Raw genomic sequence first — 24,744 nt, 5'->3', positions numbered from 1 at the left:
TTTTTTTTTTTTTTTTTTTTTTTTGTCCACAGCCCTCTCAGGATGCGGAGAAGGTAGGAACTCGTAGTCCCTGGTGCTTTTGCTATGGGTGGGTGACGGAAAGAACTCTTGAGGCTATTGTTATGTTTGCACAGAGCTAGACCTACAGTCCAGGAACTCCTGGTGTGGGCCCAGTGCGGATCCTGCCCTCCTTATGTTGGAGGGGCTGGCAATGCGTTTATAGGGGGCCTCAAGTGGGAGGGAGGCCACAGACAAGGAAGCCTTACGGAGAGCGTCCCTGCCATCTGTATCTGAACCAGTTCTTCCTGTCCCCTGCCAACAGGGCCCAGTGTGCATCAGCTCCAAGCTGCGGCTAGCAGAGCGCAGGCAGCAGCGGCTGCAGGAAGTGCAGGCCAAACGTGACCACCTCTGTGAAGAGCTGGCGGAGACCCAGGGCCGGCTGATGGTGGAGCCCGGGCGCTGGCTGGAGCAGTGTGAGTGCCCACTCCCTCTGTGGCTGAGCGGCTGGTGCAGGAGTCCAGACCCTGCTCCCTAGGCTCTCCCTTCTCTGCCCCTCAGCAGTGACAGCGGGGGGGGGGGTCCACTGAGCTGACACTTCTCCTCGGGGAATTTGAGGAACTTGGCTGCCGTCCTGGCCTCTGCCCTGACCCCGGTCTCATCTCTCTCCAGTCCAGGTGGACCCGGAGCTGGAGCCAGAATCCGCCGAGTACCTGGTGGCCCTGGAGCAAGCCACGGCAGCCCTGGAGCAGTGTGTTAACCTTTGCAAGGCCCATGTCATGATGGTCACCTGCTTTGACATTGGTGTTGCTGCCACCGCTGCTGGGCCTGGGCCGCAGGAGGTGGATGTGTGAGGCTGCCCACAGGGCGGGGACGCGCAGGGCAGGGCGTGCAAGCATAGGACGTGGGGTGGCGTGAGGATGTGGAGGGGGTCGGAGGGGTGAAGACACAGGGTCTGTGCAGGATGGGGGTTTCTCAAAGACGAGACAGAGAGTGGGGGGAGGGGAGGGCCAGCCAGTGGACAGAGAGAGCACGGGGATGGAAGGACTGTCGTCACCCAGACAGCCACGCAAGTGCCTTTAACCTCGAGTAGGCCTTTTCTTTTCCAATTTGGTGCTACGGACTCAAGACATGACTTAGACACCAGCAGACAGTCTCAGCCCGGGTGGCCGTGGCCACTCGGGCCAAGCTAAAGCCAATTTGTTTCTGATTTTTGCCTTCCTTACAACCAAGCAGTTTTGTGTAGCAGGGCGGGCCTGCCCGGGCCGGCTCTCCTTTAGGATTGGGTTAGATTTCTTCTCCAGCAGCTTTCCCTGGACAGCCCACGCGAGTGGTCTCTGGCAGTCTGAGGTGCCCTCTTGAGTGTGGACAGCTGAGCTAGCCTTGAGTTCCTTCCTTACCTTGAGGGCCCCACTCTACCCAGGACGCCAAAGGCCACAAGCAGTGGCTGGGCCATGAGCACACAATGCTTTTCTTCCACGGCAGGAATTCTTACCAAAACCACAAGCAAAAAAACAAAACAAAACAAAAAAAATACAAACAATGAAACCAACCACCTCCAACAAGGACGGGGTGTGAGTTTTTGTAAAAGTTCTGTTAGCTTCATATTTTTGTATCATTTTGCCTAAAAGCAGAATTTGCAGTGGGAATTTGAAGACAAATTGTCTAAGTTTTTATGGTTTTCTACAGGTATCCCTAGGTCAGGGGCTCTTGGCAGCTGTGGGGGCAGGCTTTTTCTGGGGTCACCGAGGACAGTGTTGGGGGGTCTGTGGGAGGTGGTTCTTTTTACAAATGCAGACGAGGGGCGAGCCTGCCAGCCTGTGATGTGGCCCGCACGCACGCAGGTTCGTGCTTTCTGACCGTTGTGTATTTTATAGGCGTCCAGACCTTTGTACAAATGTGTAGATAACATCTTGCGACAGTTTTTATTTGTGAATAAAAGATGTGTTGATTGTTCACGTGGCTCTGAGTTCACTGGGTGCCCCTGGGCTCTTTGCCTCTGATGTGCTCACTTTATAAGGGGGTGGGGCCGGGTGTTGAGAGGGCTGTAGGGCCAAGGGAGGCAACCACGGGACTGAAGGTTTCAGGGAGCCATGCTGATGCTGGGGCGTCCACTGTCTCTAGATGAGCTACCGCGAAGTTGGCTAGGTGGCTAGCCGCAGCCAGAGTTCAAACCCACCCTTCTTTAACGCCCAAGGGTGAAGCTGAGAGCCAGTGGCTGCTGGCCCCTCCACACGGGGTGACGAAACTGCAACTCCAGAACAACTCCAGAAAGACTGTGGCTTCTTTCCCTTGTTCTCGGCTTGCCTTCCAGGGCCTGAGCACATGGGAGCCCTTGCCCAGCAGGGCTGGCCCCTCCTATGATAAGGCTGCCTCGCCTGGCTACCCTTGGGTGTTGCCCACTGAATTGATCCTCCATCTCCCTTTGTTTGTCCCAGGTCCCCCTGCAGGCTCCCGCCACCCTGCCAGCCCTGGGATGCTCTGCTTTTCATTATCCCTGCCCCTCCCAGCAGCCCCGTGCCTGGGGTGCCCCCTTCTCTGGCCTCTGGCAGTGTTTGTGGGGGCCTCTCCATGGTGGCCCTGCTGACAGGGCCCCTCCTTGGTGGCAAGTCACACCTTGTGTGGTCTCTGCATATATGTATCTGTATCTCTCCTCGGCTCGGTGGGGCCCTTGGGTGGGGTAGGGTCTGAGTCATTGCCATACTTCTGCATGGCACAGGGCTGGGCCCCAGTGAGCCCTGGGGGTCTTTGCTGTGGAAAGTAAACTAATGAACAAAGCGATGAGTCTGACCCTGACTCGGGCTCAGGGCAGACAGCACGCACTGCGCAGTTTGCGGTCCTGCTCCCTGTGGCCACCGTGCGTGCGCCGGGCGCTTCTGCGCCGTCATCCTCTGCCGCAGCAGGTGCGGGGTTGGCGATCACAGGCCAGTCCGGGAAGGCGCTCTGTTCCCTAACCCCATATCGTCTCCTGCTCTGAGGTCAGCAGCACCCAGACTCTGGGGAGGATGGTGTTTCCAGCCAGCCCTGTGCCATCCAAGGCGTTGTCCTATTTGGGAATGGAGGAAGTCCTCAGGGGAGAGGCAAGAAAACTCACTTTCTGTCCTGCAACCTGGTGCCCGTGTGCACTGCACACAGCAGCATAGGATCCAAGCAGGACCCTCATAGCTCCTGGGAAAGTCCTCCCTCAGGCCCCTGGTACAGGCTCTGCCTCCCGTGGAGACTGTGCCATCTGGGCTGTGTGAGGGTGGTAGCGGCTGGGACACCTCAACTACACTTCATCTTCCCATCACAGGAGTGGGCCAGAACACCCTCCACAGAGGGAGGCGCCAGCCTGGATCCCCACGCTTGCTCTTGCCAGCTACCTCAGTAGCAGGGCCTCCTAGGTAAAGCCCACTGCCCACAGTCCAGGCTTGAGGAGTGTGTGGCACTTGCTCTTCTGGAAAAGGAACTGTCCTGAGGCCAGCCTGGGAGCCTTGCATGGCCTTTCATCTGGGACATCAAAGTCCTCAAGCCCTGTCATTAAGGGCTGGGAATCCCGTGGGGAGCAGTGCAAGTCCCACTACGCCCATTTTATGGATGGGAACACGGCAGCCACTCAGAACCCAGCTGTGTAGTGGAAGCTGAGCCCATGGCAGCCTGCCTCATGCCTCCTGTAATGTGTCTGTGTGTGTGTCTTCCTTAAGGGACAGAAACCTGGGGCAAAGTGGCCACTCAACCCCTGTTCCTGTCTCTCCTCAGACGGCAGATTGAGATCCTAAAAGGGGTGCTCGGGAGAGCGTGCAGCCCATGGGAGCCTGGGGTCCAGCTGTAACGCAGACCAGAGCAGTCAGCAGGGACCTGCAGCTAGAGAAGCTTGGGCACCTGCCTGGGCCGTGTGGGGGTACAGGCTGGTGGCAGCTCAGGCGTCAGCTCTCAGAGGCTCAGACGCTGGCCTGGCACTCGGCCACATGCTTCCCTAAGGCAAGGTGCCCGCCTGACTCAGCTACAAGTTGGGGCCTGTTCTGCTTGCCCTAACCACTCCACCCTGGCACAGAAGGGCCGATGGGTGGGAGGGGTTAGAGGCTTCCAGGGACTCAGAAGAGGCCGGAGAAAGACCGTCAAAGCAGGCAGGGCAGTAGCTGAGGGGCAGGAGTGTGTGGCTGCGCCCTCGAGAGGAACCGTGGGTATTAACCCCCTGCGTCGGGTCGGGCCAGGGGCCACCATCCGTGTTTGTGTGTAGGACCCCTTCTCCGAGAACTGGGCTGGGTGGGGAGGAGGAGCTACAAGGGACACTTACCCCAGGTTCAGAACTCTGCTGTGAGTGAGGTAGAGGTTATGGAGGAGATTCTTGGGGCTGAAGGACCCTGGAGCACGAGTGCTTGCCTCTCCGAGGTCCCCTTGTAGTCACAACCGCAGAGGTGAGAAGTGACACGGGCATTCTGGTGACACAGGTGGCAGTGAGGGAGGCTGGGGGTAGGTGTTGGTGACAGACAGCGTGGCAGCAGAGGTCCCAAAACTGGGTGGCAGAGATCTGGATGGCGGGAGCTTTGGGCCCTCTCGCCGGGCCTATCTGGGAGGCTCTGCCAGTTTCCGGTTGTCCCTAACTGTTTCCCTCCCTTTGCCAGCGCCACAGTTACATGTATATGTGTCCATGCAGCCAGCTCCTTTTGGGGACTCACCTAGTGCCCGCCCCGCTACCTTGGGCTCACAACGCTCTGAGCTCTCTGGAAGTGACCCCCAGCTTTAGGGAAGTCAACCTCACGGTCCTGGGGGAACCACAAGGCCCTGTGCCACAGCCACGGCCAGAAGAAACCCTTCCCCCACCTCCCCACCCCCAATCCCTGGCTTGGCTGCTCCTCTCCTGGGCCAGGAGCACTGGGACCAGGCCCTGGGATCTGCTCCCAGCAAACAGGAAGCTCACACTGAGATCTTTCCCTCCTGATAATATGTTTAACAAGGCAGGATCCAGGCTGTTTCCACACAGGAAGCCCTGGAGGCTGGGAGGGGCTGGGAAGGAATTCCCTGAGCTGCCAAGAGGCCTGCTTTCCTGCAGGGTGGAGGTGGGGTGAGGTATGGTGGGGTCTTGGGCAGGAGCCAAGAGCTACCCAGTGGTGGGACCCACTCAGAACCCCGGGCTGGTGGCCTTAGACATTCTCAAGCTATGAGGGGCACTGAGGCCCAGCCCGAGTCTGTCAGCCCTTCAGGGGAGGGTAGAGCAGAGGGGTTCCCGTCTACAGGGCCCAGGGAGGCCATGCACAGGAGCCAGGCAAGGGACGTCTGTTGTCTCAGGACTGAGAGCTCCAGGGGAGGTGAGAGAGGTTACAGCCTCCCTGGCTCTTCTCTCCAGGACATTGCTCACCCCTGGCTCACCCAAGGCTCCTCTTCAGGTGCCTTCCTTACCAAGGCTCTGTTAAGTGCCCCCCACAGCCTTTAGATGGCTGAGGTGCAGGCCTGCCATCCCACTTACTGGGGAGGCAGAGGCAAGAGGGTCTGGTATTCAAATCCTGCCCAGATGACGGAGTAAGACCCTGTCTTAAAAAGTAAAATGCCAAGGTCTAAAGAGTTGGCTGAGAGGTTAAGAGGCCTGGCTGCTTTTCCAGAGGACCCAGGTTGGAGTTCCAGGGAGTTCCTGGCATCTGGTCCACACATGGTGCACAGACATAAACGCAGGCAACACACACACACACACACACACACACACACACACACACACACACACACGCACACACACACAATTTAAAGTAAAAAGGGGGCTCCAGAGGAGCTCGGTGGAGCTTCTGAGTGTGTGTGAGGCCCAGGGTTAGCCCCAGCTTTAGAAACACAGCAGCCAGGGTTAGCCCAGCTTTAGAAACACAGCAGCCAGGGTTAGTCCCAGCTTTAGAAACACAGCAGCCAGGGTTAGCCCCAGCTTTAGAAACACAGCAGCCAGGGTTAGCCCCAGCTTTAGAAACACAGCAGCCAGGGTTAGCCCCAGCTTTAGAAACACAGCAGCCAGGGTTAGCCCCAGCTTTAGAAACACAGCAGCCAGGGTTAGCCCCAGCTTTAGAAACACAGCAGCAGCACTTTGCTGAATTGTCTTTTTACATTTTCTTATTTATTTTATTGTGTTTAAACTTTTAAAATCCATTTTTATGTGTATGGGTGTTTTGTCTGCAGGTACGTCTGTGTCACATGTGTACAGTGCCCACAGCAAAGGGTATCAGATTCCTCTAGGACTGAAGTGACACACAGTCTGGGTTCTCGGAGAGAAAAGCCAGTGTTTTCAACTGCAGAGCTATCTTTCCAAACCTGGCCTCCCAGAGGTCATCCCAGCTGCCTGGGCTCTGAGACCTTTCTGGCCATGCCTGCTCCAACATGCTTATTTGGGGGTGGACACTCAGTTCCGGCTATCCCACAGTATCCCTGGCAGGCTTCCTGTCATAACCTGGACCCACAGGAATGACAGCTCTGACGGCACGTGAAGACCCCGAGGGGCCCTAAGTTCTCGGAGGACTCAGGTACAGGTGATCCTGGGTGTAGGCCTTGTCCTTCTTGTCTGGGCTCTCGGAATGGAGGGTTTCTTAGAGGCAGAGACCGAGTGCGGAAAGCAGGAGCCCTCCCCAGCCTCAGACCGGCCCTAGGAACTGCCCAGGACTCGATCGGGCCGTTCTTGGCTGCAGCCCAGCGCCGGGATTAGGCTCCACAATGAACTCAGTGGCCCAGAGTTGGAGAAGGGATGGGGTGTGAGGTGACTGCTGGCCTCTGGGGCAGGGTGATGCCACTTTAATTACTAGTGTGGCCCGGACAGCCCAGCCTGTCCCTGAGGCTGAGAGAAAGAGCAGTGACGTCCTTGAGAACCCACAGGGCGGCTCCAGGTGAGGTCACTCTAGCCACCTTCCCACTGCCGTCATTGTCACCTTGGGGGTGAGGTCACACTGGATTTGCTGCCCCGGGCAGCCAGGCCTCTTGCCAGTGGTTGGCTCGTTGATGCCACCTGCCATCAGTGGGTGTTGGCCACGCCGTTTCCCAGAACATCCTGTAGACTGGACTGGCAGGAGGCCCGAGGTGGCCCAGTGGCCAGGCTGTCCTCACGTCCCTTCAGAGCTGCCGCTTGCTCTTGCCTTCCAGAGCAGGAAAGCGGCCGCTGCCATTGAGAGTCCTGGCTCCTCGGCTGTGGGGAAGTCCTGGCTCCTCGGCTGTGGAGAAGTCCTGGCTCCTCAGCTGTGGGGAAGAGGCTGACTAGTGGAAGAAAAGAAAAAAGTCTTAGCTCACAGACAGAGGAGTCTGCTGTCAGGGCCCCTGGTGACGTGGGCTCTCCCACAGGGACCCATCATTGTGCTCATGGGGACCAGATGGGGACCAGAGAAGGGTATTGGGTGTGGGGCCTAGGGCAACCGCTGGCCGCTGGGCCCTTGGCAGCTCTCCCTACCTGGTGCCTTCATTTCCCTTCCTGTAGACGGGGCAGCTCCAGGCTGCCTCTGAGTTGTCCTAGACATCACACACAGGGCTCCGTGGTTGGAATAAATCTCTCCTTTCTCCTATACCAAGGATGCCGAGCTGTATTTCTTGTGGCCTCGCGGCTGTCTCAGGGCTGGTCCGCCTGGCAGAGGCAGGCGCTCAGCTCCTGCCTTCACTGATTTGTGGTCCTGGCTATGCTGGTGCCGGCTCTGGACATCTTTATGAGGCGGCGGGGGCTCTGCTGAGAGCTGTGACAAGTTGGCATGAACTACAGCTTGACTGCCTACTCGTCCCTCCACCATTCACCCCAGTGTCTCCCAGAGCCAGTCCTGGGCTGGCTTCATCGAATCCCAGCCTGAGGTGGGAACATGCTGGCCTTGGGCACTTTTCCTGGGAGCCTGAAATTTGGCTTCAGGGAGTTTTCACAGCCGTCCAGTCTGTGAGAGCCTGGCTCTGGGATGGGGCCAGGGGGTGGGGGGGGGGTAGTGGTGGGGGGAATGATGGAGTCCCAGAACCACACAGGGAACCTAGGCTTCCTGGGGCTCGGGGAACTGGCAGACACTGACGGCGGCCTGCAGGGAAGCTGTTGAGATACCCAACGCACCGTGGAGGTCCGACCTGTGAGCCGGCGCCAGCTCTTGCCAGTGCCAGTTAGGCTAACCTCAGGCATCTTCGCATTCTAGCTCAGTGGTTCCCAATCTCTCTGATGCTGAGACCCTTTAACGCCCCCCAACCATAAAAGTATTTTCATTGCTACGTCACGACTGCAATTCCGCTACTGAGATGAATTGTAATGTAATGGTCTTTGGGGGGGTCGTGACCCGTAGGTTGGCAACCGATGCTCTAACCCCCTCTGTCTGTCTATAGAAAGGGTGGATGGAGAGTAACTATCCCTGGGAACAGCTTCTCCTGTGGCATGCATGGTTGCCTCCAGCCTGTGGCGGCCTCTGCTATCCATCCGCCCCCTCCCCACCCAGTACAGAGAACGTGGTTCCCCAGGGAGGTTCTCCATGGCTCCTTCCCAGGTCAAGATGTCCGGCTTAAGTTTCAGGTGGGTCATCTCCCAGGGATTTGGTTTGCCCAGAAACGGTTGCAAATATAATGAAGGCAGAACTGAGAGCCTCCTGGCAGGAACTGACTGACTCCCGAACAAAGCCTGGTGCAGGTGAAGGTGGGTGGCTGAGTTGGCCTGGCAGCTTTGGAGCTGCCACCTCCCGTGGGGAACGCAGAGGCAGAGTGTTGTAGCCTGAATTCTAGTTGGTTTTAATAATAAAAACCCCGAGTCAGGTAAGGAGGAAATGCCGAAAGATCAGAGAAGCAGAGCAGCCAGTCAGTAGTTCTCACCGCTACTCAATCTCATGCCAAAGGGGCGATCCTGTCCCCACAAACCCTCAGACTGAATGCTCAATCCTGTCTCTAGGAATCCTCAGGCTGAAAGCGATGAGCTCCTGTCTCCTCGAGCCTTGTATTTCTCTCTTGGCCCAGCCGTATCACTCCTGTCTCCACCTCCCTAGTGCTGGGATTGAAGGTGTGAGCTTTGTTTTTTTTTTTTTTTTTTCTTTTAGACTGGATCAATCTCATGTAGCCTAGGGTGGCCTTGAACTCACAGAGATCCGCCTGGCACAGCATACCAATGACTGTCCTATCTAGAACACATTTGCAGTCACAGGAGACTCCATGACCAGGTCCAGGGGCCCCTGCGTAGGCTCTATGAAGATCTTAGACCTATTGGCGATAGCATGACAGCCTGCACAGCTTCAAGGAAGATGGACAAGGGACTAAGGTTCCCCCAGGCCTGTCAGGGTCTCCTTCCAGGTAACTTGGGCCTGTGGGGAGGCCATGCTCTTGCCCGTGGTGAGGGGACAGAGGCACTGCTCCACACTATCACCCCCATCAATCTGAGGAGTCAGGCTAAACATGAACGTGCGGTTTTAAAGGTGGGAAAGAGTTCAGGACTAGCCAGTGTGAAGCAGCTTGGGTTTGATTAAAACATAGAAAGGTGCTCACAGAAAGAATGAAGTACCAGGAGCTTGTATGTGGGATCTCAGAGAAGACTCACAGCTGTTAAAAGCGGCCATAAACTAAGGTGCTAAACATAGGGTAGGAGGAGAGAGATGCTTGGGGAAATAAGACCGTATGCGGGCACGGGCTTCTTTTTTTTTTTTTTTTTTTTTTTCAAGACAGGGTTTCTCTGTATTGTTTTGGAGGCTGTCCTGGAACTCACAGAGATCTGCCTGCCTCTGCCTCCCGAGTGCTGGGATTAAAGGCGTGCGCCACCAACGCCCAGCTTGGGCACGGGCTTTTTAAGGGACAGTCACACTTGTCTTAGCACCAACCGTATCTACTAATTTGGCGGTCCTCCAGTTACATCTCAGAGGACTACTGGGGAGCATTTTCTTTTTATCCTTGCTTTCTTTTTTGATGAGTAAGATTGTAGGGTGGCTCTGGGGGACTTTGGGTGCGACTGTGATCCAGTAAGTAAAACCAGGAGCCACTAGGGTTTCATAAGAGGGTTTGGATATGCCTTTACTGTAAGTGGGGTTTCCTAGAAAGTAGTTGCCCTTGATCGGTGGGGATTCCACAAAGGCGCTGGGCTTAGTGAGTGGCGCAGCAGTGCCTGGCACACGGTGAGTGTCAGGGAGCTGGGCTCGCGGGGGCAGCGCGGATGAGCACAGTATGCAGGGATGCCACAGCCTCCCTGGCTGTGTGAGTTGGGCTGGCTGCTTACCCACGATTACGGTTAGTTTTAAATGTCAAATTGGCATCTGGGAAGAGAGTCTCATCCGGGCAGTTTGTCTTTATCAGTTTGGTCTGTGGGCATGTCTATGGGGGTGTCTTAGGGTTTCCATTGCTGCCATGAAACATCATAACCAAAAGGCAAGTTGGGGAGGAAAGGGTTTATTAGGCTTACACTTGAGAGTGCTGTTCATCACTGAAGGAAGTCAGGACAGGAACTCAAACAGGGCAGGAACCTGAAGGCAGGAGCTGATGCAGAGGCCATGGAGGGGAGCTGCTCACTGGCTTCTTCCCCATGGCTTGCTAGCCCACCTTCTTACAGAAACCAGGACCATCAGCCAAATGATGGCACCACCCACCGTGGGCTGGGCCCTCCCCCATTGATCACTAATTGAGAGAACGCCTGACAGCTGGATCTCATGGAGGCGTTTCCTCAGCTGAGGCCCCTTCCTCCGATGACTCTAGCGTGTGTCAAGTTGATAGACAAAGCCATCCAGTACAGGGGGATTGTCTTGGTTATTAATTGGTGGGAGCACCATTCTGTAGGAAAGGAATCGTGAACTGTATAGGACAGGAGGACTCTCGAAGAGAGCGCAGCCAGCCCCAGGCAGCAGGGGCATTTGTCTCTCTCTGCTCACGACTGAGGATGCGGTGACAAGCTGCTTGCTTTCCTGTGTTGACTTCCCCTCAATGATGGCTGTTAGCCTGGAATTGCAAGCCAATAAGCCTTTCTTCCCTGTTAAGTTGCTTCTGGACAGGGATTTATCATAGCCGTAGATATGAAACCCTGAACTCGCCTCCCAGTCTGGGGAACAGGAAGTGGTGTAGACCAGGAAGTCCTGTGTGATCCTGTGTGTTGCCATCACCGTGGGCTCTAGTTGTGGTCCTTCCCCATTCAGGCCTGGTTGCTATTAGTCATTCTACTTCATAGTCCAGAAAAGTGAGATCCAGGGACCTGGAACTGCCCAAGGTCAGAAGGAAAGGCCAGCCAGCCTGGGCTCCACTTAGCTGTGAGTGCCCCTTGGCTAGGAGGCCTAGCCAGCCCAGTGCTGACAGGACAGCTGCCTCTCTGACATCTGTCTGAGTACTAGTGGGCAGTGGGGGCGGGTCAGCACATGATTGTGAGTGCATGCGTGTGAATACAGACAGTGCCAGGCTTGCCCAGAAGTCCCCTGTTGGGCGGAGGAAGCTGGGGCATGTTCCCCTGTGGCATAATCATCATGACCCTGACGTCAGGTGATGACCAGAGCCCCCTGTCTCATGTGCCTCTAGCTGTGCAAGGTGGATGCAGAAGGACCCTGGGTCAGTTTATCCCTGACTCCACACCTGCCCGTTGTCAACGCTAAGAGGTCAGCCCAGCATCCTGGTGCTTAAGTCTTTCTGTGTCCCCATGGCAGTTCTTGGAGCCGGGCTAGCATTAGTTTGAGGCACTTGGGGTGGGGTGGCCAAGCTGCTGAGATCCCCTCCATCCTCAGCTGAGCATTCGCAGAAGCAGCTCACCCAGTCAGCATCACAGCTCTGGGTGCTAACATATGGGGTGTGAATGTCAGAGCTACACAGGGCAGTCAGACTTGCAAATGAGCTCAGGGCTGAGGGAGTGCTGCCGAGCATGGGACGCCACCATGGGATGTCAGTAGAGTGCCCTGGACCCAAGGCGTTGTACTGCCATACCTGTCTCTGAGGATGAGACCTCTACAGCCAGCGAGGGGGGCGAACCCTTCCTGAGCATCCCTTTCCTGACTCCTCAGTCTCCCAGGCCCCTCCTCTGTCCACACTGCCTGTATAGGCACCATAGCTCAACGCCCAGGCCCTTCTCCCTAAACCCCGGGTCTGTGATTCTGTAAGCTTCCAGGTACCCGGTCCCCAATCCCTTGGGACTCTCTAGACATCTCTCCTGCTTCTCATCCATGTGCTCTACCCTAGAACTCAGACATCTAGGGCTCCTTGCCTTCATCTCTGGAGCTGATACGCCCAACCCCATTGCCTCAGTGAAGGTCAGGACTCCCAGACCCAGAGTCAAGCCCAGGAAGGGTCCACAGTGCTCAGGGAGATGGGAGCATGGGCTGCAGTGGGAGGGTATCTTCCTCCTCGTCCAAAGGTTCCTCTTAGCTCGAAATCCGGTTTTCCACTCACAAAGGCACAACTGTCGATTTATCTTGAAATCACACATGACCCGCATCAGTTTGCTCCTGGTCATCCCTGGCTTGTGTGCCCTGAATGCTGCCAGTCTCGGAACAGCTGGGTTCACAGCTGGGCTGAGTTGGGCCTGTTGTGGATGGACAGAGTCTTTATTTATTTACTTATGGTGTGTGTATGTGATCACCTGTATACGTGTCTACATGTGAGCCTCAAAGGACAACTTGAGGTAGTTTGTTCTCCTTCACTATGTGGGTCCCGGGAATTGATCTTAGGTCATCAGGATTGGTGGCAAGAGCCTTTACCTGCTGAGTCAACTCTGCAGGGACATTCTTCTCTCTCTCTCTCTCTCTCTCTCTCTCTCTCTCTCTCTCTCTCTCTCTCTCTCTCTCTCTCTCTCTCTCTCTCTCTCTGGTTTTTTGAGACAGGGGTTCCCTGTGACTTTGGAGGCTGTCCTGGAACTCACTCTTGAAGACCAAGCTGGTCTCGAACTCACAGTGATCTGCCTGCCTCTGCCTCCGGAGTGCTGGTATTAAATGCATGTGCCACCACTGCCTGGCTCTTTTCTTTTAAGGAAACAAATATTTGCCCAGAAATCAGCTATGCCAGGGAGGCTTCTGACTGAGGACAGACATTTATCGGGTGGGCAGTAGAGTCTGTGGAGACAGAGCATTGGCTCTGGCCATCCTGGAACAACAAAGAGCTGGGGGGGTTGGGGGAGCTAGGCTGCCCTGGATGGAGTGTGTCATGGGTCCTGGGGAGCAGGCTCCGGAGTGGAGGGTGGGCTGGGCCTGTCTTTGCTGGGAAGGTTTTTTTTTCTGTAAAATGGGGATGGCATCCTTGCTCTTGGAGGATGACATGGACAGCTGGATACAATGGTCCTGCAAGCTTAGCGCATAGTGGACTCAAAAGGCCCAAATATCCCGGAGCTTCTCGAATCTCCAAATGTAAGCCCTTGGCCTGGCTGAGTATCAGGTGGTGCTGGGGGAGGCATCAAAGACATTGATCCTGCCCCACAGTGTGTGTGGGGGGGAGTAGGCTGGGATGGGGCCGTGGAATGCCAGTCGTGTGTGAGAACGAAGGAGACACAGGTCCTGTAATGCCACAGTGGTGCTGGTTTGACAGTCAAGGTGTGAGGCTGCGGCCTGCAGGAGGGCGTGCTTAGCCTGCGATGTCTTCTATAGTGTCTTGTGTTGAAAGAGACTTTGTTTCATTCTCTGACCCTCCACCCATCCATTTATCTACCCATTCCTCCATCTATCCATCTAACCACCCATTAGCCCACCCCCCCCCCACCCACCAAACTATCCATCTCCTATCCCTTTACCCATCTACCCATCCATCCATCTAACTGCACATTAACCCACCCACCCATCAATCCACAAAACTATCCATCTACCATCCCTTCATCCTCCATCCATTCATCCATCCACCCATCCACCCATCCATCCATCCATCTAACTGCCCATTGGCCTGCCCACCCACCCATCAATTCACGAAACTATCCATCTACCATCCCTTTACCCATCTACCCATCCATCCATCCACCTACCCACATCCCACCCACACATCTATCTATAGGTGTATTTACTCACATCTATCTTTCTACTCACCCATCCACCCACCTCCCCACCCCCTCCGTCTGGCCATTCACTGACAGTGGCAAGCAGGTATTGCAGAGTGGTCACCTGGCCACCGGCTCCTTCTGTTGCTAAAATGCAGTGGCAGAGTTTTTGGAGGTTGCTTGAGCCAGTTGCCAAACATTTGCCGCTGGATAATGTAGAAAAATAGTCCATGCCCTGATCCTGCCATGGAGAAGTTACTGAAGTCTGTGGGGTTGGCATTTTATGCCTGGTAGTTTTTGTTGAATGAATTAAATCTGCATAGGGGAGGGCATCTGAACAGTAGATTACATGTCACACCTAATAACTGATGTCATTGGGAAAGACACATGGCTTCGTTTGTCAGGTCATGTGGATGGTAGTCATAGGGCTGGCTGTAGGGATGGAGGCCAGGAGCAATTTGCAATCTGTGTGGTTCTCATCTTTCATGGAGTGTGTGCACAGAGCTTCTACAGCGGGACACTTAGACACAGCTTTCTGTATCACCTGTGTTTCCTCAAAGAACCAGTTGTGGGCTGTTCATGGGCACTCTTGGGAAGGCCTCAGGGAGTGGCTGGGACAGACCAAAACCGTTAGTACTTTTGGATGTTTCTAGGCAGGGAAGTTGGTGGGGGCAGGAGAGGGTAGGCCCTAGAGAGACAGAGCTTACCAAGGGAGCAGAGAGAGTGGCTTGTGAGTGCAGCCTGCTAGAGAGGGCGGGCAGAGGAGGCAAGGCCAGGGTAGGCCTCTGTCAGGTCATGGGGTGCCTCAGGCAACAGGTTCCGTTCTAGCAGATTTTATTTCCTTTTTGAAACAGGCCAGCTCGTTCCTGCAGGCTGTTCCCTCTTGGCTTCCTTTGGCCCTTTCTATTTGTTTCCATCCTTTGTGACAGGTGGCAGTGGCTTTTATTAGCGCCTGCCCGCCTCGGCAGGCGTTCACCTGACCCCTGCTGACGGGTGCCCCGCTGAGAACCAAGCACGGGTGGGACCTCCCTGCCCATGTCAGTCCACAGGACAGCCGCAGCAGCCCTTCAGGGCAGCTGCTTCCAGGTTCCTGCTAGGCTGCGGAGAGGAGGGAAGCAGTCAGGGCACCAGGCTTCTGCTGTCCATCAGGAGGATGGGGGGGGGGGAGGGTGGAGGAGACTGCTGCTTCAGTTCTCTAACTCTTCTTCCCTTTCTCTCCAGCCTCCGTTTTTGGTGCTGAGGATTGAACCCAAGACATTGTGCATGCTGAATGCCTGTTCTACAAGGGAGCAGCATGCACATATTCATTTGATAAATATCCATCGGGTATCTCTGTTCTTCCTGGAATGCAACAAGGGTCGCCTTGGGCCTTCTGAGGGTCGTTGCTCGATCACCTCACACGCCGACTGGGCAGCTTTCCAGGCATCCTCCCTCGTTTCTGTCTTGTCAACCACTATTTTCTGTACTGGTAACCGCCCATCGTCCGTGCAGCCTTCTGTTGTTGGGCAAAGGTTTCTCTTTGGCCTTTGTCGTCTTGGAGGAAAGAATTCAGCTGGGAGACACAGCCCGGGAAGTTTACTTAGCAAGGAGAATTGGCTAGAGCACGCTAGGGAAAGGCTGAGGTGGACAGTCCGAAGGGTCACTGGAAAGAACACAGTGGGTTCTGTGTGCTTGGTTTGAAGGGGATTTTCATGAGTACTTACGAGCTGGGCGTGTCATTTCATGGGCATGAGATGCCCCTTTTCTCTTCCAAATCAGTGGTGTATCAGATGTCCCCTTCCGTGGGAGATTTCTTCCTGTGGCCCAGCACCACAGTATAAAAGACATTGTAGTGAAGACAGGGTCTTGTGAGAGTCCAGACCCTTCATATGCAGGCAAAGTTCCTGTTGCCTGAGTTCCTGATCCAACGGGACGAGCGCGTCCTACACCATGTCACCAGCCCCGGTGTTTCGACACTAAATGCTCTGTGGTGGTCTTGAACACAGAACCCTCCTGCTCTAGCCTCTTGAGTATGTGGGATTCTGACAGTCTTGGAGTCTACATTCAGCTTCCTAGGACTGACCTTGGCGGGCAGGGAAGAGCTTCCTGGAGGTCTTAGGGTACCTCTGATGTCAGGGTTCAGAAAGCTGGGACTTGGGCTCAGCAAGGCACACCCAGGGAACCTGGACACTCTGATGTTTCCCAGACTCCAGGGATAGTCAGTAGCGTTCTGTGTAGGTGTCCGCACCTGCCCGTGGTGGTGTGAGAATCTTAGCAGACAGCAGCTGAGGAGAGAGGGACAGAGCAGGACAGGAAGAAGAGGCACCTTCAGCGGAGCCTATGGGCTCCCGATCTCCAGGGACATCCTGTGACAGGGGAGGTGACTGAACTGATGTGCCCAGGGTCCCACTCAGGGGTGGCTCATATCTGGAACCTGCTGTCCCCTGAGCTGCCTGTCCGCTGCCCTTTGGGGTAAGGGGTGCAGGACGGTCAGTGGAATGTCACCTGTGCCGGGAGAGCACTGGGAGCTGCACAGAAGGTGGCCTACGTGACACCCGATACACAGACTTTGGAAAGGAACCCAGTTTCACGTCATCTGTCCCAGTGATTTGTGGGGACCCTGTGCGAAGCCACGTCCCGAATCGTGTTGGGCGTGTTGAACACGCATCACCAACAGACTCATTCCTAAATTACCTTTTACGATCACCAGCACATCTGTGGGCAGTGGGCATCTGTACCCAAACCCAGGCGTTATTTGTGGCAGCAGACGAAGCATTAATTATTGATGCGCCCAGCCACCTCCTCGCCACCTCCAGTTAAAATTCATGGTCCAGACACTCTGCAAATATTGATTCTGACCCAAGTTGATGTTTTCCCTTTAACATTATTATAATGAGGGATAAAAATCAAATTGCCTCCGCTGACACTTCATCATTCGTCTGGGCCATTCCTCATCGATCTTCCTTTCCCCAGGTTTTACCATAAATTATTCTATTCAATTAAGTAAACTCACACATAATGGCATTTTGCAAACTGAATAATTTATTGGCTATTTGGCAAAACCCGGGTTTGGGTGGTACGCTGGATAGTTTCGTTGTTTGGTTGGTTTTTTTTTTTTTTTTTGGTCAACTTGAGACTCAAGCTAGAGTCATTTGGGAAGAGGGAATCTCAGTTGAGAAAATGCCCCCCATCAGATCGGCCCGTGGGCAAGCCTGTGGTGCATTTTCTTAAGTAGTGACTGATGGAGGAGGGCCCTGCCCATTGTGGGTGGTGCCATCCCTGGGCTTGTGGTCCTGGTGCTATAAGAAAGCGGGCTGGGAAAGCCATGGGGAGCATTGTGTGGGGCAGTCCCAGGAACTGACTAGGATTTTCGTTCTAAGGGGTGAGGCAGGGGCCAAAGCCAGCTGGCTGGCAGAGAGGTAGAATGACCGTGACTTTCCACTCTCACCCTGGCTGAGATCCCAGGGCCCCTCCTGAATGGCCTCTTCCCCCTTCCTCCCATCCTGATGCCAACCACGCCAACCCCCCCCCACTGGTCCACAGTCACACCCATAGCTTCCCTGTGCTCCCCGCAGCTCCAGGTTCCCCCCCCAGGAAGGCAGAGCTCCCCTACCCCAAACAGGCCATCACGCCCAGCCCTGCCAGCCTACGGGATGCAGGACCGCCTTCCTGGGCCACCTGTCTTAGGGTTTCAGTTGCTGCGATGAAACGCCATGAGCAAAGCAACGTGGGGAGGGAGGGGTTTATGTCAGCTTATACGTAACAGTCCATCAGTGAGGGAAGTCAGGCAGGAACCTGGGGGCGGGGACTGATGCAGAGGCCATGGAGGGAGCCGCTGCTCACTGCGTTCGGGTAACTCCCTGAGCCTGTCTGCATTTTCTCCGTCCTCACTGAGCTGTCCGTCCCTGTGTATCTGTGTCCTTATCTCCTTTTTCTCATGAGGACACAGACTATGTTATGTCTGCCCTAGTGACCTTCCTGTCTGTCCTAGCCCGGGTTTCTATGACTATGACAGAACATCATGACCGTAAAGCAAGTTGGGGAGGAAGGGGTTTGTTCGGCTTACACTTCAGCATCACTGTTCACCACTGAAGGAAGTTGGGATATAATGAGGATATTCAACGCTATAAGGAAACAATAAGTTTATTTACCAGAGAGAGAGAGAGTTGCACAAACCAGGAGTTAGAAGCGTGGCTGGCTTCCAAGAGAAAAAGGGAGGTTCCTTTTCCTTTCACTTCCTTTTATATCTACCTGTGTCAGTTTACATGTCCCCGACCTCATGGGCGGATAGCTTTGTGGGGTTCACTCCTACAGGGACAGGAGCTCAAAACAGGGCAGGAACCTGGAGGCAGGAGCTGATGCAGAGGCCGTGGAGGATGCTGCTCACTGGTTTGCCTCCCAAGGCTTGCTCAGCCCACGTAGTTATAGAACCCAGGACAAACAGGGATGGCCTCACCTACAGTGGGCTGGGCCCTCCCCCATTGATCACTAATTGAGAAAATGCCTGACAGCTGGATCTCAAGGAGGCATTTCCTCAGCCGAGGCCCCTTCCTCTCTGATACCCTGGCTTGTGTCATGCTGACACACAAAACCAGACAGTGCACTATCTCAGTCACTTCTTTAAGGCCTCATGTCTCAGTGCACTCCCATCCTGAGGTCCTGGGGACAGGAACGTTTGGGGGGGCGTGCCATCAGGCCAGAACACCTCTTAATCATCATCTACCTCTCTGACCGGCACTTAGACTTCCAGTCCAGGTGGTCTCCTCAGTGCCCTCTACATTCGAGACTGTAAGAAGCATGACCCCTCACACGGGGTCCACTGCTCCCATGTCCCTGCTGCTCTCTCAGGACCTCTGTTAGAAGCAGGTGCTGAACCCAGAATAGCATTAGAACCACTGGATGATCTGGCTACCTGGGGAGGAGCTGCCATCCAGTCAAGCATGTGCCTCAGAGTTCTGGTGCGGGAAGTCAATGGCCCTGCATTCTGTTCCTAGTCCTCAGCATGTGATCTCAACCACAAGGCATCCTACCCGGGACTCGGTCCTGTCCCATCCGGCCCTATGGGAATGGAGGACCTCGGTGCCCGTGCCTCGTGCTGCTCCCTCCAGTGGCAGAGGGAATAGCCCAGGGCACCAGGCTACGAGTGTGTTACTTCCTGGGTCTCTGTGGGAATTGTCCCTGGGACCTGACAGCAGAGTAGTGATGCTGTGTGAATGGAAGCTCTCTGGCCGCTGAAGAGGCCAGTTGTCACAGGCTGCGTCTTAGCGCACTTTCCCTGAGCCCAGAAGTGGGATGTCAACTCAGATTCTTTGTCTCAAGTTAGGCATATCCAAGCCGGAGGGATGATCCCCAAGAGGCAAAGTGCAGGTGGGCATGAGGATGGTGGGCCGCCTGGTTTTATGCCAACTTGACCCAAACTAGAGTCATCAGAGAGGAAGGAACCTCAACCGAGAAAACGCCTCCATTCGGCCAGGCTGTGGGCAGGCCCATAGAGCATTTTCTTAACTGGGGATTGATGGGGGTGGGCGGGGCACGCTGAGCTGCTTAGTGGCCCTGGGTTCTGTGAGAAAGCAGGCTGAGCAAGCCATGAGGAGCAAGACGGTAAGCAGTGTTCCGTGGCCTTTGCATCAGCTCCTGTCCCCAGGGGCCTGTGACGAGGGAAGTCAATGTGTGGGCTCACCCTACAGCCCTGCCCTGTTTGAGTTCCTGTCCTGACTTCCTTCGGCAATGGACTATGATGTGGAAGCATAAGCCACATAAACTTGGCTTTTGGTCATGGTGTTTCATCATAGAAATATTAACCGTAACTAAGGCAGATGGGATGTCACGGGCGGTGGGCGGCACTTCAACATGGGGATGTGGGTGGTGGAAGTCAGGGGGGCACACAGGGTAGTGGGGGTCAACTGACCCAGGATCTTAAGGAACACATCCTCCTGGCCCCTCTGAAGGAGCCTTTCATGCTCCAGAAGGATTATCAATACTCAGGAATGTAAGGTTCGAGAGGGCTAGCCTCTGGGAGAGCCCAGGCCTCTTGTGGCAATCCTGAGGTACCTAGACCACTCTGGAGCTGCAAAGCAGGCCTAGGGTTGGACTAAGCAGGCAGGGTCTGTAATTGTGGGTAATTAGGGTTCATTTCTCTTGGAGCCACCAAGCTCCAGCTCAGAGCTGTTAGCGCTAATCGCTTCCGTAATGAGTCTATCTTGGCAGGGCTCCGCTGGCACTGGCTGGGGTGGGGCTGTGTGGCCTTTCCTGGGGACCTCCCCTGGACCTCTCTGTGGCATCTTAAGGCCCTGAGGGGGTGTTGAGGTGCCAAGAACCCCCCCATAGCTCATCTGCAGCCCCCCCTGCACAAGTCCTCAGAGGTAGTAGCGCTGGGGTCTCTGAGGCCCTGCTGGGATGCAGCCCTGGGTCTCCTGCCGTGGAGGGCTGAGAACAGCCCTTGCAGGGATGATACAAGACCCCACCAGGAGGAGCCCCTCACAAGGCTGTTACTGAGGGATGAAACTGAGTGGGTGAACATTGGGGAACTGAACTGGGGGTACAGAAGGTGGGTCCCCATTCTCTAGTTCCCCCATTTTGCTCAGGAGTTCATGGACACAAAGAACTCTGCACTTAGGTGCAGATTCAGGGTACCAAAGTGTGGGAAGCCACATGGGTGTGGCTGTTGGCTCTAACTCCGGTCTTTCAGGGACAGCCAGCAAGCTTGGGGATGGCCATCCGAGCTCACATCCTCCCTCCCACAGGACAGGGTGTTGATTTGGTGTAGGGGGCTCCTTTGGAGCCTTGGTGGCAGACAGCCCTCTCTGCTGTGAGTCTCCTAGACCTCTGGGGTGCTCAGGGGTGGGCTGTCCCAGAGAGGGCACACATTGTGTGCACATGTGTGTAAAACACTGCATGCTATATAAGCCATTCAAGCTGAGCTGTTTGTGAAATGCTAATTGCATAAACACGGAGCTGGTGCAGCCTTGAGGCTACTGAATAGCAAACAGTGGGCCAGACGGTGGGCAGGCCCAAGGGGGTGGAGTTTCTGCTGACCACAGCCCTCTCTCTGCTTGTGGATCAGGCAGCGTGAAGTAGCCCTGGCACCTTGCCTCTAATCTGGAAATGTTCACTGGGAGCCACGACTCCTCTGTTAATTCCTGCTGCAGCCTGGGGAGCTATACCTGAACCCTAACCCAAGTAGGCCTGGGGCTGGACCAGGAGCAGACGGCCTCACTTGGGTACCAGTACACTAAGTACAAGGACGGATGCTCGGGTGGCCGCTTTGGGGTGTGATGGGGTACACAGGCCTCCTTACAGTTCTTACTGCTGCTTGAAGCCTGTGTGGCCCTCCATGGTCTTGCTCTTCCCAGTATCCCTGCTGGGTTAGAAGTGTCTGCGACCTCGTGAGATGGGGCAGAAGTAATATGCGCCTGCCTCTTGACTGAGATGGACACCTGGGAATTGGTTGTTGGGCCACACTCGGGTCCTTTGTCACCAAGGGCAGGCTTTCTTCGTGCTGTTTCCCATGCTGTGGTGGGCGTGGTCAGTGAGCCACACAGCGGTACCCTGGTGTGCTGGAGACAGGAGCTCCAGAGGAAGAAGCATCAGTGGGTCATGTGCTGAGGGTGGTGGCTCTTGGCTTCATCATCAGTTTGTGAAGCCAGGGCATCATGGGCTGTGAAACTGTACATTCCGCTGAAGCTGGGGCAGACCGTGTTCTCTGAGTTTTCTATGATAATGTTGAGCAGCTTTGAAACTTTGTGTTTCACAAAGCCAAAGAATGCAAGAACCTAGGGTGAGAGGCTGCCCTGAGTACTTGATTCAGTGCTGAGTAATAGCTTGCTTAGCCGACTGGCCCATATTCTAGATTACTCATCAAGCTTTGGGACTGAGGACAGTGTGCGGCCAGAGGGGCCAGCTAACTAATGTACCAGCTCATTAGCAAGGGCCAGGCAGATCATGGGCGCCCTCCCCTAACGTAAGTCTGTCCTGCACGGCAGTCTGTCCCAGTTTGATTTCTATCACTATCGAAAACGCCATGACCAAAACCAAACTGGGGAGGGAAGGGCTTACTTGGTTTACCCAATCTTATCATGTCCTTACATTGAGGAAAACCAAGGCAGGAAGGCTTGGTTTCTTCGGGAAGCTTCATTTTTCTCTGAGCGGCTGAGCCATCTCTCCAGGTCCCTAGAGTTTGGTCTCTCTGGAGGCCTCTTTCCCAGGTTCATAGATGGCTTCCGTCTTCCTATGCCTTTCTGCATTGTCCCTCTGTGTCTTGGCTGCCAGTCTGGCTCACGGGTTTAGAGCCCACTCTAGTGACCCATTTTAACCTACTTGTCTCTAAAGGCCCTGTCTGGTGCAGGGGAGGGGGGGAGGTCAGTGTACAGTGTTTGGACCTGACCACGAGTGGTGACTCACCCCCCACCCCTTCGCCTCTGTGCTCGTGTGACATTTCCTCCCCTCTAAGCTTCCTCCTTGTGATCCTTTCCCGGGGAGCTACCACAGGTAGCTCCTACAGCTGTCTGTTCCTTGCTAGGTCATAGAGCACAATCCCACTGAGATAATAGAGGGGAATGTCCAAACCACGTCCCTCTCAGAGTGATCTTGGCCTGTGCCTGGCTGGTCTCAGACCCCAGATCAGTTAGGACCAGAAGCAAATGCCAGAGACCTTGGCCCTGCCCACCTCTCCTCTCTGAGCTGCTGAATTTCTCCCTGGCTGAGGCAGCCTGACCTCCCTCTGGGAAAAGAGGGTGCTTACCTGCCTGAGAAATCCTGATTTTGGAGGAATGGGATTCCTAGGTGGCCCTGACCCTACTTGGTGGCCATTGCTCCCCCTTTTCCCTCCCCTGGGCAACCCTGCCTGGTTTGTCATTGTGGCGGAAGCCACTGTCTATCCCCTTCACCTGCCTCATGGGATGTCCACCCCTGGAGACACCTGGCGCCGGCTGTCAGCACTGCCGGGGTATGGAAGGGAGGAGGCTGGAAGAGGCAGAGGGGAGGCCATGGTTTCTTCAAGTACCGAAGGGCACGTGTGAGGAACGTGAGTGTGGGGCTGAGAGATGGGCCCGGAGCCTAGCAGGGACGCTCCCGAGGAGACAGGAGTCGGAGCAGAGAGACCAGGGTGCTTGGAGGCAAGCTGAGCCAAGGCTGGGTCTCGTGGCATGAAGGGTCCCAGCACCCCTTGTCCCTGCTCCCAGATCCCTATTCCTCGAGGTCTGTGGCCATGCGGGATTGTGTTGGTGAGGGTTTCTACTGCTGTGAAGAGATGCCATGATGGCAGTTCTTATAAAGGAAAACGTTTAACCGGGGCTGGCTTACAGTTCAGAGGTTTAACCCTTGGTCATGTCAGGAAGCATGGCGCACTCGGACAGACATGGTGCTGGAGAGAAGCTGGGAGTTCTACGTCTGGATCTGCTGGCAGCAGGGAGAGAGAGTGACATTGGGCCTGGCTGGAGCTTCTGAAACCTCAGAGCCCAGCCCCAGTGACGCACTTCCTCCAACAAGGCCACGCCTCCTAATGCTGCCACTCCCTGTGAACCCTTTGGGGGCCGTTTTCATTCAAACCAACACAGTTGCCACGGTGTGGCGGGATCTAGGACACCAGAGAATCCAGTGAGGGACTTCTCTCAGGGTTGTACAGGAAGGCCGCCTGGAGGAGTTGGCAGCAAGGTGGGCTTTTACTAAGTGCAGATGTCCTACATGGGGGACCTCTGGGCAGGAGACAAGAGGCGGGTGGGAGCTGGTGTGTGGGGAGGGGTGGGGCTGTGCTGGGTGCCAAAGAGGGGTGGGTGGTGGAAGCCACGTTCGGTTTTACACGACCCAGTGTGTATGGCGTTCAGACAAGAGTCTGCTCTGGCCTCACACCGAGGGGGGTGGCCTAGCTGAGTGTGCTGGGGGTGTAGGAGAGTGTCTGAGACCCTGAGACCCCTGGAGAGATAAGAGGCTGGCTGAGGCGGTGTTTAGCGGTCTGCTGAGCTGGTCAGGGCTTGAGCAAAAGAGGACCCTAGGAGTGCCACGGGAAAACAGGGGTTCTGCAAGGCATGGGGTGGGGTGGCTGTGACCTCCCGGAGAAAGCACCCCTCCACACATGTGCACACTGTGGGAACCGAGGCCCGAGAGCAAGCTAGGAGCCCGGGTCTGGCTAGCATGGCTGTGGTAGAGCGAGGCCTGGGTCTCCCTGGCCCTGTAGTAATGGACTCAAGGGATCTCTGTCTGCTTTGCCTTTGGCAATTAGGGCCAGAGTCCAGGACCAGCAGACCTGCCGGGGTCATTGGATGTCGCCACTGATGGCCCCTGTGTCCTGGCTGTGTCGCTGCTGTAGAAGTGTCTACATCTCATCTGGTGGCTGTGGTGTGCCCAGCTGGGTCATTCCTGTGCCACACTGGAGTGCTGTCCCCCTGGACCCAGGATGGACTTCCAGAGTGAAGGATTAAGTTGTTGACGGTAATCAAGCTCCCAGCAAAGCCAGTAAGTGAATTTTACTGATGGATCAATTGTGTAATTGGCAGCTAGTCCTTCTCCTCTCTCCTCCGTCTGCCATCTTATTGGGGTCCCTTTGCCCTTGTAGCTTGTGTCCTGGGGGGCAGGTGTCCTGGGGGCAGGTGTCCTGGGGGGCAGGTGTCCTGGGGGGCATCTTGGGAGGTCGCTCAGCAGAACCTCCTGGCCAGAAAAACCATTAAAGCAAATGGGTCTTGGACCATCTTTTGGTTTTTCCATTATGTCCTGTTTGCCTCCATTTCATGAAATGGTTTCCTAATCCTATTTGTGACAAGCCTGTAAGCCACAGATAAAAACAGGGCATTTTCATTGAAGAAGCAAGTGGCGTTGAGCTCTCCTTCCCTATGATAATATTAGCTCCTCCATGCACCATGCTCCTGGGGTTTGAGATTTTTACATGGAGGTTTAAATATTCAAAGAACGTGTAGGACTCCCCT

General features: G+C 55.2%; 1 protein-coding gene across 1 annotated transcript in view; it reads left to right on the top strand.

Moving 5' to 3' along the window:
* Kif26a (kinesin family member 26A) overlaps positions 1 to 1,953 on the top strand; it is a 36,255-nt gene extending 34,302 nt beyond the window's left edge. Inside the window, 3 exon segments of the mRNA XM_005068313.4 lie at positions 33 to 53; positions 323 to 473; positions 670 to 1,953. Of these exon segments, the coding sequence (XP_005068370.1) occupies positions 33 to 53; positions 323 to 473; positions 670 to 851 (354 nt within the window). The 3' untranslated portion in view covers positions 852 to 1,953.
* The last annotated feature ends 22,791 nt before the right edge of the window (positions 1,954 to 24,744 follow it).

This window comes from Mesocricetus auratus, unplaced genomic scaffold (assembly GCF_017639785.1).
Source record: "Mesocricetus auratus isolate SY011 unplaced genomic scaffold, BCM_Maur_2.0 Super-Scaffold_15014, whole genome shotgun sequence".
Classification (NCBI taxonomy): domain Eukaryota; kingdom Metazoa; phylum Chordata; class Mammalia; order Rodentia; family Cricetidae; genus Mesocricetus; species Mesocricetus auratus.
The sequence above is the reverse complement of the archived record's forward strand: the minus strand, read 5'-3'. Positions and strand labels throughout refer to the sequence as shown.